The following is an 11,389-nucleotide window of genomic DNA, read 5'->3' on the forward strand; positions in this document are numbered from 1 at the left end:
AGTTCCTCCATGTGAAGGACCAATGCATTTATGGTTTCCTCACCCTTTTGAAGATTCTTTATGGATGACCATAAATTATCTAAGATGAGTTGTTGCCTGGGGTCAGGGTCCCAAGCCGTTAGGCTGGGTTTTATCTAGAGCTGCTTCTTTGGATGTAGAGGCAGATTCCTTCTTTTTTGACCCTCAGAAGAGGAGCCGCCATAATTCTGGTTAAACCAGGGGAAATCCATATTCCTGCAAATCATGAAAATGTTATTGCAGATTTATATTTAAATTTATTCTTACAGGAGCCTATAAGATTAGGTGGCCTATGACCAACTCATAGTCCTCCCGGGTTCTTAAAGTTGAGTTTATGTGCATAAAATAGGATTTTGCATCGTACGGAGGGAAATCCTTGCAATGCCTGTCAAAGAAAGCACACAATACGCGGGACTCAGGATGATCGATGAGGGCACATATTTTGTTGATGTATGCAGTGAAGATACGATCCGTGGGCGGGCATAGGTTCTAGCAAAAACCCTGCTAAAGAGTGCGATGAATCACTTAACTACGGTTTCAGCTTAACCACGGAATTGAAACCAGGGACCCTCCGCACAACATTCTCTTTGGTCCTTCTGGCTCTCTCCTTTCTTGCCCAATTCGACGTCAAAGTCTGCCTTTGCAGTGTTCAGTTTTCTTATTATAGGTAGGTTTATCGTCTTCAGGAGTCGCCGTGCAAGTATGCGTTCTAGTTCTCTTATTTGACAGGGAAAGTTTGTCATATAGAACCCCGAAAGTCGAAGCCATTTCCGTGAACTGGTTGATGCGAGCCTCTATTAGGACAAAATGTAACAGTAAGGCCTCTGCCCTCCTTTACTTTCCGTTCTCAGACGATACACCAAACTTCAAACTCCAACTTGAACTGTACAAAAAATCTTAGCCCGAACTACCTCCGGTCACAAGTTCCCGAAACCCGACTTAAGTAGGCAAGCTGCCTAATTCGCAATTATCTAAAATCTAAGGGGGCGCTAATTTACAAGTGGAAACATCAATCCACCTAACAGCATCATACTTGTTAGTCGTTTTCCCAAATTCGGTAAGACATGGACCAGTTTTTGCTGATCCAAACTGAATTAATAGGTCAGTTTTTCTGCAGAAGCATCCGTGCATTGTGCTGAAGTTCAATAAGATAGCCAAGCCCCGCACCTTGGGGTAAACCACAGCGGCTCGTGTTTGCTAAAACCCTCGTCAACTTCTGGATAAATACTGTCTCATCATTGGAATAACAAGAACAGGAATCTCCACCATGACCATTTCCTCGCACACCATAGGAATCCTCAAACTCGATGGACTTGAGAGCCGCTTTTCGAAGGACCAGTTCAGGGAGCCCTGCAAGAGAAGCCATTATAAAAGGAATAGGCACACTTTGCGCATCACAATCACTTTGATCTCTCAATTCCAGGTTTGCGAATATTCATTAATAAAAATATCGAAAGTAATCCACCTCAATGACTAATCTTATCACAAGACAATGATAATAATCTGTATGCAAAAGAAACCATACCAGCGAGGCGAGCAACATTGACACCGTAGCTTTTAGGGCATGCACCGGGCGTCAACCTATAGAGGAATGTAACTTCTTCCATGCCATCAGCTCCATCTCCGACTTGACATGCCATGTGACGTAGAGAAACCTTCGGAAATTACAAAAGGATAAAAGTTAAGAAAATGTAGTCATGTGGAGTGCTCTGATGGTAGAGATACTCGTTCTGAAGTAGAGACCAAAAAAAATTTCTGCCATTTGTATTTTTCCAATAAAGACTGAATCCTCATAGAGATTTTCGGCTTCTAGATTAAATGACATACTTCATTGCAACGTAAAACAGAAGAAAGACATCCATTGCAATGTAAAACAGAAGAAAGACATACTCCTGGATCATCCTTATAGTTGACAGCTAGACGATGATAATGGGTAGAAAACATTCCACGGCACTGCACCTTGTGAACGAAATGCTCCAGGACAGATTCCCTGCATAAATAAAACCGAAGGAAGGAGTAAGCATGACTTCAACTCTCCATTTTGGAATACTTCACAAATTAAAAACAGTTAAAAACAACTGAGACAAATATGTCTGGGACGAAAACTTACGCTATGGCTTGTCCATCTGAAGTCGCTGTCCCACGCCCTAGTTCGTCTAACGCTACAAATGAGTTCCGAGTAGCCGATGTCTGCAAGAGTTATAACACATTAGCTCTCTTCACATAATTCTCTTTTTAACCCTTTTGAAGGTATGGCTCAATATACACTAGCCAAGCCTTACAGATATCTTGCACCAAGTACCATGATGAACTAATTCGTGAAATGTAGTTCATCAATTAATGGCCATTTGACATATCCGAATGAAAAGGAAATGCAACTCCATGACCTTATAATTGGTACACCGATGAGCAGATAAAAACTCCAGCATTTGGAAGTGCAACAGATGCTGACAATGACAAATTTGCGGTCATACAACATTTCACAACTTCTCTTACAATTTCAATTCTTATCATCTCTGATTCAGTATGACATGCTATAAATACATTTCACAGAGTGATAACTTCTCAAAGAAATTAAGAGTACATAATTTTTCACTTTGATGTCATTCTTATTAGCGTAAGGCTTGAGTTCTCACCAGCATTAATGCAGTTTCAGACAGCTCAGTTAAAAATGTGCTTTGCCCCGCCATAATATGATCCTTGGCCCCCATTCGGACGAAAATTCTGTCTACAGGAGACAGCACAAAACTTTCTGCAGGCACGTTTGCCCCTATCTGAAGAAGAACAAATATGAGCTGGAAAAAAAGAATTAAAAGAATAAAATTTCAAGTTAGTAAAACGGGAAAGCTTACCTGTGCAAGAATCACAGACAAACAAACTTGGCGAAGGAGAGTTGACTTTCCACCCATATTAGGACCCGAAAGAAGGATAAACATTGCATTTGTACCACCTATATCGATGTCATTGGGCACAAATGTGCCCTTTCCCAAGGAATCACTTCTTAGAACGGGATGGCCGAGGCTCTTCGTAGATAAGAGTGGCCCTTCAGTAGGACAAGACGGGCTTGTAAAAGCTGGACGGCATGTTGGTCCCTCGAAGTAGTCACTTGCAATTGCTAAGCTGATCAACACATCTAGCTCTGTGACTCAAAACAGCTGAGTTAGGCCTTTATCAACATAGAGATCTTATCAGGTTAAATGAGTATTTTTTGAAAATTTTTCTCTCAGGATATGCTCCCCATGGCGTTTCAAGCTTAAGAAAGTAAAAAAAAGTAGAGTTCAGTGTCTGCAAGACAATACATAATAACAGGGAAAACCGATGGCCTGTTAGCAAAAACAGCATATCTACCTGCAGTTGCAGAGACAAGTTGCCTCCACTTATTGTGATGTTCACAGAATCGCTGGATCAGTCTATGTAAGATGCTTTTCAGTGCAGACTCCTTTTCAGATTCAGCTTGTGAGAGCTCACTTAGAAGCTTCTTGATAGTGGGATTCCAATACCTGAAGAAACCCTGCATGCCCCAAATAGATAGGAAGGCGGAAGAAACATCAGCACCCAATTTGCAGAACTAAAATGATGAAATGAGACTAAAATATAAGATGAATGCCAGAATATGGTGCAGAATCTGCTTGATTCTGCAATATTAGAGTACTAGCTAATAAGCTAGCAAAATTGTGAATATATAGGAGTTCACAAACCTCGACTAGGAGTGCAAGGAATAAATATAGTTTATAATCTTTATTTGTCAAATAGTGACAGCAGAGAGAAGACACATAAGAATCAGTCCTAATCCTCTTCTTAAGCAACAGAAATGTACTTGAGCTCCAGTTGTGGAAGCAAATACATGATTGTAATGTCCTTCATTAATTATACTGATAAAATATACTTGAAATGATATTGAAAGGACATGGCATTAATTAATTCAGATGCATAACAACTCAGCCTACAGACCTTTTTAGATGAACGTAGCTCATAATCGCGGGGAATACTTCCACGCAAACTTTCAGGCACTTCTAGCAGGTGGGCCTCTTTTCCAACCGAGACATAGGTGATCTACAATAATTAATAAAACAGTTATTCAAGCTGTTGAGACCGGTAGGACAGGTTCCATTAAGAAAAAGACACATGAAGCACATCCACAAATTACTTACAGACGTATCTCCAAGTAATTTCCTCTGCTCCTTTAGGTGCTTTGTCAATTTAGACTCAATTTCCTTAATCGTGTTGCAGGCAGAGTCATACTCCACATCAACTCCTTCATGAGGTATGATGCGTCCTGACTTATTGGCTTCGACCCAGTCAAAGGCGTCTTTAAAATGTCTCAGGATTGAATCGACATCAGGAAGACCCCTACCTGCATAAAAACATTTAAATTATATACCAATAGTTTTCTATCTTAGAGATATAACGAGTACAACAAGAGCCAGTACCAGGTGTTAGTAAATAATGTAGTCGTCCAGACTCAACATTTTCCAGAATGGCTCTAACAGAAGAACATGCTTGAGCCAATACTTCACAACCACGCAGAGTTGATATGAATTCAATGAGCCGCTTCTTTGCAGCATCCTCATACAGAATTACTTTATTTGCATTCCTCCCACATGCTTCACTGCATTAGCCATGAAGATGTATCATATATGAATTCTAAATGCATGATCGGCATGTGAACTGCTCTAATCTAATCTCTTACCTGCTAGCGAAAATGCGGGCCAGCAAACGCTCCATGTCAGGAATCTTTGAGAGTGCCCTTCGAAATTCTAGCACAGAAGAGAGGCTTTCTCCCTGAAATTATCCACATGATGTACCAGAATGTCATGTACAAGTAAAAATCTTATAAGCAAGGAAGAGGCCGGTGAGCCAAGAAGATTTAGACCAAAAAATTTTTAAAAACATTGAGGATCATACATGGCATATAATGAGAGAGATATCATTCGCGAGTGACATGCACAAACAGGATATTTACATATACAAGACAATCGTTAGCTTAAGGGATGGACAATGCAAATGGATCAAGCACTATTTACTGTTAATTAGCTTACATCTTACAAAAGTGCAACTACACATAACTAACAATCTTTACAGGAAAAATCATGTGGAAAGTATGAAACTGCCAAGGGCATTCTTCAAGCTTTACATATAATACATCCAAAAAATCTCCATTATAACCAGGATTGCTGACACTAATTCTAGGATCTGGGTGCCATGTCAGTGGTCAAGTAAGAGAATAAGATTTATTCTAAAGTGCTTCTCGACATGCAATTGGATGAACAATATAATAGCAAAACATGAAACATACTCTTAGGTCTGCTATAGCATCCTGCCGTTCCTTTATCGCTTCCCGATTGTATAAAGGTCTAGCTAGCCATGTCTTGAGCATCCTCTTCCCACATGCGGTGACACAATGGTTCAGTTGTGCATAAAGCGTCCTTCACCAATGCAGACACTAGATTAGAGAATGCCTCATTATAGGCTTAAACAGATCGAATAATTGGTAATTTTACTGAGTATGAACAACTAACCCTGAGGAGCCACCATTTCTGCTATTCTCAAAGATCTCAAGGTTTTCAAGGGCAGCGGCATCAAGAACCAGATGGTTTTGAGCAAGATCGGTAAATCTTGAACATGGCAGTGACTCAAACTTTGCAAATCTAAGCAATGTTTCGTCCAGAAAAGCTTGTCTCAGGTAGTAGATGGCGCCTCCTAAAGCTGATAATGCAAAGCTGCCATTCTCACCAGAATTCACCAGCTTAGATACAGTTTCAGGCAATGAGGACTCATCTTTGTCTTCAACATAAGAAGTTCCTGCAAGTTTGTCTGCTTCATCTGAACATGCAGAATCTGGCATATTACTGACTCGCTTGTAGATGGCCTTAAGTTCAGAAATAGTTCTCCGTGAATCCCAAAATTCCGATCCTGGGACCAATTCATTCACTAAAGGAGCTCTTGTATGAGTCAGCAGCACTCTCTCAGTTTCAGCACTTAATGCTTTAAAAGGTTTAATGATTTCTACTGGACGAACCTCAGTCAACAGACAGCACAGGGCACTCCTATCTAAATCATCTGTGATCTGCAAAAGCATAAAAAGAATCATCCTTTAGAACTATGAGTCATCATTCTGCTAGTTAAGTAGTTGCAAAGAGCATGTTGAAGTACTAAATATATTTAAAGAGAAAATAAAAGAAAAAAAACATAAAGCTTGTTGGGACCAGCCCATGGAAGCTTCATCAATTGCAGCTAACCAAAAATTAGTACTACAAGAGTACAATACACACTGAATTAGTAAAAGAGAAACAAATGAACTTAGAGATGAAACTGAAAGGAGCTTTTTGGAATCAATACCTGTCCAAGAACAATTTTGCTTGTAGCAACATCAACCAAACATATGCCTAGAATTTGTTCTGCCTTTTGTCCTGGATAAGTATGACTGCTTTCCGTCACTGACATTAGATAAGAAGCTTCTGGGTTCGCCGATAGCAATTCTCCCTCAGTTAGAGTTCCTTTTGTAGTTACTCCACAAATTTCACGCTTCACAACCTACAGACACAAAATGGACCGCCCATATGTCACCTCTTACCAAAGATGTAAAATGATATAATCATTCGCTTAAAATAGATACAAATGTAGAATTGAAACATGCAAGGCAGGGCATGTTGAACACTTGTTAAAAGGAAAAATATTTGAGCTCATGATTAAAGCCATGAAAGGATTGTAGATAGGTAAAACAGATTTCTGAAACAGTTTTCAACCTATGACACTATTTAACACACTATGAAGGATAAATGAGAACAAGGTGCCAAAGTCGTTTTGGTGCTAGTCTAGCCATAGTATCAGTAAAAATCTTTTATTCAAGGATGCATGACATATATATAAGTAAAGGTGTCCATTTCCCTAAATTCCCATCATCTCCTCTAATAAAGAAACTTGAAAAGCAGGACAGCTCCAAAATGATACGCAATACCAGGAAATCTCATTGTTTAAGACAAAGAAGCCATAGAGCATTCCAACTATTCCAGGACAACTGATATAAAGGAAAATCAGGACACGTGCTACCTAATTTTAACAGAAGTTTGTATGATATACCTTATCTTTAGAACCCTTCTCTTTACGGCGAATCTCCAGCTGTTCAGGTGTTTCTGTCTGCTCTACAACAAGAACTCTATAGCCCTGCTTCATGATTCATTAAGGTGGCTCTAATTAAAAGTCGTCCTAATACAAAAGTTGGAATAACAGGGACAAATAAATTTGAGATACGGTAACCTTTCTCGCCAATTTTTCCACATTCATTGAGAAGTTTCTTTCTGGGAATCCACAATGGGGTTGTTCTCCCTATGAAGGTAAATAACTGTCAGATAAGGATACAGAGGTGGTCCACCATCATATCTTCTCTCTTATTAATATTTCAAATTAGAAAATAAAAATAGTAAAAGAAGATCTCAGTGGACATATAGCAAAATATTTGATTTAAAAATGGATGCAGTCCAACAATCTATTACCTTCATATACTGTAAATCCAGTTCCCTGGCTCCTACATGTGCGTCCATTTCAAAAAGTTCATAGAATTTTCCCATCTGTGCAAGCAGAATAAATCTTCATCACATAACTGCATTGATTTGTACGATAACAAACATAAGTAGTTGGCTCAATCTAGTACAATACAACAGCGTTAATACCTTAAAAAATAAGACTTTGTCCATGTGCTTTGACTTAAATTCCCACCATTGTCTCTGCAGGATAAGATGTGAGCGTATCAACCAAATAGAATATGGTAAAAGTACTTAGAAAACCAGAACCAAGTATCAGCTTATTATGTTTAAATATTAAATGCACCTGTCCACCAGATAAACTTTTGAGGAAATCAGGAGGCAAGTAGAGAGTTTTAGGATCATAATCTACATCTCCAGGCCGTCTTTTCTTTGCATCTCTACGTGCCCTGCCTCAAACCAAAAGAACCAGTACATAACAGTCATCATCTTGCTTTCATCAGTATAAAACAGAGGGTATTTTATAAGGAAATCTACTTAATTCAATTAATGCATCAAACGGGAAATTTGGGAGTCTGGTATTTATCTACAACTACAACAGAACACTTCCTTAGTCAACAGTCCAACAGTTATTTTAATTTTAAATAGGACCTGACACAGATAATCGATTTATTTAGTGTTTAAAGCATAAGTATCCTGCTACCATGAAAAGCTTATGGCACCATTATCCTTCTTTCACAACTCCGAGTTTGAAAAAAGCATACAAGATAAAAGGAATACTCACGGTCCAAGAAATTTGAGCTTCTCAGCCTCCCGCAAACCAAATCTTTCAGAAACATCAGGTGGCAAAGAAGAAGCCAGACCATTAGATGTCTTCTTACCTTCAGCTGCAGGAAAGTCATGCCAAGATTAAAAATAATCTGTCACGGCATGAGAAACTTTGCTGTAACTTTAAAACGACTAATATTTCCAGTTAAGCACATCTCTGGATTTGTTTTTTCACCAAAAATGCATGAAATGAAGACTCCAGGAGTGAGAAAACAAGGGGGGCCCGAGAACAACTTATTTCAAGGCCTCATGGTAAGACATTCAACTACTAAACTTTTGAAGTGAAATGCATACAGTAGTGCCATAGACAGGGCAACAAGGGCCTGATTGCTGGAGTAACCAATCAAGATATAAACTTCTTCTGCCACTTAAGATAACCAAGCCACGATGATTGCATTTTCGAAAATTTATAAGATTGTTGGGTTCCACTGCCACTAACTTGAGCTTCTGGATTGGCCATGTCTCATCTACTTGTAAGCCCACTGAAAATTTAAGAGATTCTTTTCTTGTTCTTCAGCTCGGAATTTATTAAGATTCATCATTCCTCTTCTAAGTTTCGACAGTCCAAAAAAACCATAAATTGTCACAAGAGTCGGGACAACAGCGGCAATGACAAACAATTGTAGTCCACCTAACATTCTTTTATTCCATGAGGAATTCCCTCTCTTTAAAGAAAAGCAGCAAACATTATGAACTACACACAACGATAAGCTATAAGAAACGAATTATATCTTAACAACATGAAAATTCACAAAATTAAGACACCACTACTTACATTCCGAGATATTATTCCCGGTCTCAGCTGAAGAAACTTTACACCCCTCCTTGCCGAGACCTCCAGCACCACTCTTACTCTTCTTCCCCAGCACCAACTCTTTTCCTCCGATACACGCCTTCCTCTTCCTGGACACTTGCTTTCCCCCAGATTTCCCACCAGACCTCTTACCGGCATCATCATCATTGCCGCCGTCGTCGTCGTCACCATTATCGTCATCTTCTTCATCCTCATCCACCAGGTCCATGTCCATGTCCTCCTCAACTTCCTTCTCCCCATTTTTAATCTGCCACTCTTCATCGCTCGAATCATCATCACCTGCGCCGGCATTGTCACCACTGCCGTCGCTCTCAACATCCTCTACCACTGCTACGACTGCCTTCTCCAGAGCCGCACCACCGCCACCACGCCTCAGCCGCTTGAACTGCCTCGGGCTCTCCTCGATCCACTCAGTCTTCTCCTTTCCCAAATCCAGCAGCTCCTCCTCGGCATCATCATACTGAATCAGATGCTTCTTGCTCTTCCCATCAAAGGACTTAACACAGCCCTCGTACCAGGCCTCGTCCAGTGGCCAGTAGACCTTGATCCTCTTACCAACTACCTCGCCGCGGTATGATTTGGCGGCAGCGGCCTTCACCGGAGCCGAGGGGATGACAAGGACGGGCTTAGGCTTGTTGAGTTTGGACTGGAGAGGGGAAGGAGTGGTGGGGCTGTGGCTGGGACTGGAGTCGGGTTTCTCGTTAGGGCTAGGGTTAGCGGGGGCAAGTTTAGGGCTTTGCTTGGTGAGAGGTGGAGAAGGGGGGGAGGAGGATTTGGAAAAGAAGGTGGTGATCTGGCTCTGCTTGTTGACCAGCGGCGATCTGCCATTGATGTGGCGGCGAGCTGGTGCCATTGCTCCGCCTGTGCAGAAGCAAATAGTGAGACACGGGAAAAGAGAGAGGGGAGATGCTTTTCCGACGGGTTAATTTAACTTCGCATTTACAGAAGAATGTGGGGGGGGGGGTGTGTGGGGAGAGGGGAGAGAGAGCTTATAGCCGGAAAGAATGGCGGGAACCGAACGGGGAATTTTCCCGGGTAAATGCTCCGGCGGGGGGGAGATTTGGCGGGAACGTGAAAGGGAATGATGGTGGCAAAATAGAAAAAGCAAAATGGAAAGTTTTCCTTAACGTGAAAACCAAAAAGTCAGTTTCAATTCAGTCCCTATACTTTGCATAAATTGTTAACTTGTCCCTCCGGAAAGGTTGGAGAAGTTTATTTAACCCTCGTAGATAATGGCATGTTCGGGTTGGTTGGAACTTCTTGCTTTGATACAGTGATATCCAAGAAGCCAAAGAAGTTACCAGCAGTCGGATTCTGGAGCGAAACCGAAGTCCCTTCGGGGCATATGAAATTTCATGAAAAATTCAAAATTCACATTTGGAAATTTGCAAGTGAATGAATCTCTTGGTTTAGCAAAGTGGGAATCCATGTCTCGTTTGTCAAATCAATTCCGATGGATAAGCTCACCTATATGGCGATTGCATATTTCTATCGTGTTGTTTGGAGGGAATCACTGTGAAAATTAATTGATGGGAGCATTCCGAATGCCTCCCCCACAGGATATCACAAACTTAACTTTATCCTATGCCCCACCTGTTACCATTATTAGAAATCGCTTGGACAGCATTGCCTCTCTCTCTTTGTGGTGCTATCGTTTTTATATCAAGCTTTGGAAATAAGAAATGAATGTTCTGAAAATCTTGGAGGAGCACTCAAATCTTATGAGAACAAGCAAAACACCAGAACTTAAACTGGCTACTAAACTCCGTTATCCCCCAAGCCTACAGATTTGGCTGGATGCAGATTTCTACTGATGAACTTGAACTTGCGACGGTGGTGCTGTCAGCAACAAATGGTAGCATCGTCATGTCATGGCACTCCAAAACTGAAGCTCTCTTTCCTTTCCAAGCTGAAGCTCAGGCTGTTCTCGCTGCGATTTCTGCAGCCTTTGATAGAGGTTGGACGAAGATTTGGGTTGAAAGGGATGCACTAATACTGGTTGAAGCCACCTCAAGTCTTATTTCGGACATCTCCTTTCATTTTACTTGTGTTTTTCAGATCGGCCATGTTGTTGGATTCCTAAGAAGGAGAACCATCTCGCACACAGACTTAAGCCACTAATTATTTTTGCTCGTAATCAATGGTTACCTGTGTATTTCAAACTCTTCAACATCTACGGACCTTTCTTAATGAATTTTAATTTACTTATAAAAAAAAGCGGGATTCTTTAATAACTTTTATCAATTTT

The 11,389-nt window shown here is 40.7% G+C and overlaps 1 protein-coding gene across 1 annotated transcript; it reads right to left on the minus strand.

Annotated features, from left to right (window-relative positions):
* Positions 1-785: 785 nt before the first annotated feature.
* On the minus strand, positions 786-10,214 carry LOC116188424 (DNA mismatch repair protein MSH6). The gene is made up of 21 exons (XM_031517775.1): positions 9,103-10,214; positions 8,284-8,386; positions 7,846-7,948; positions 7,689-7,742; positions 7,512-7,586; positions 7,276-7,344; positions 7,099-7,182; positions 6,358-6,552; positions 5,538-6,085; positions 5,315-5,444; positions 4,709-4,800; positions 4,449-4,627; positions 4,170-4,372; positions 3,970-4,071; positions 3,367-3,529; positions 2,871-3,157; positions 2,655-2,792; positions 2,129-2,208; positions 1,909-2,008; positions 1,544-1,673; positions 786-1,368 (listed from the first exon to the last, which is right to left on the minus strand). The coding sequence occupies exons 1-21, from the start codon at positions 9,992-9,994 to the stop codon at positions 1,121-1,123; spliced, it is 3,975 nt and encodes a 1,324-aa protein (XP_031373635.1). The 5' UTR covers positions 9,995-10,214; the 3' UTR covers positions 786-1,120.
* Between the last annotated feature and the right edge of the window lie 1,175 nt (positions 10,215-11,389).

Source organism: Punica granatum, chromosome 8 (genome assembly GCF_007655135.1).
Source record: "Punica granatum isolate Tunisia-2019 chromosome 8, ASM765513v2, whole genome shotgun sequence".
NCBI lineage: Eukaryota > Viridiplantae > Streptophyta > Magnoliopsida > Myrtales > Lythraceae > Punica > Punica granatum.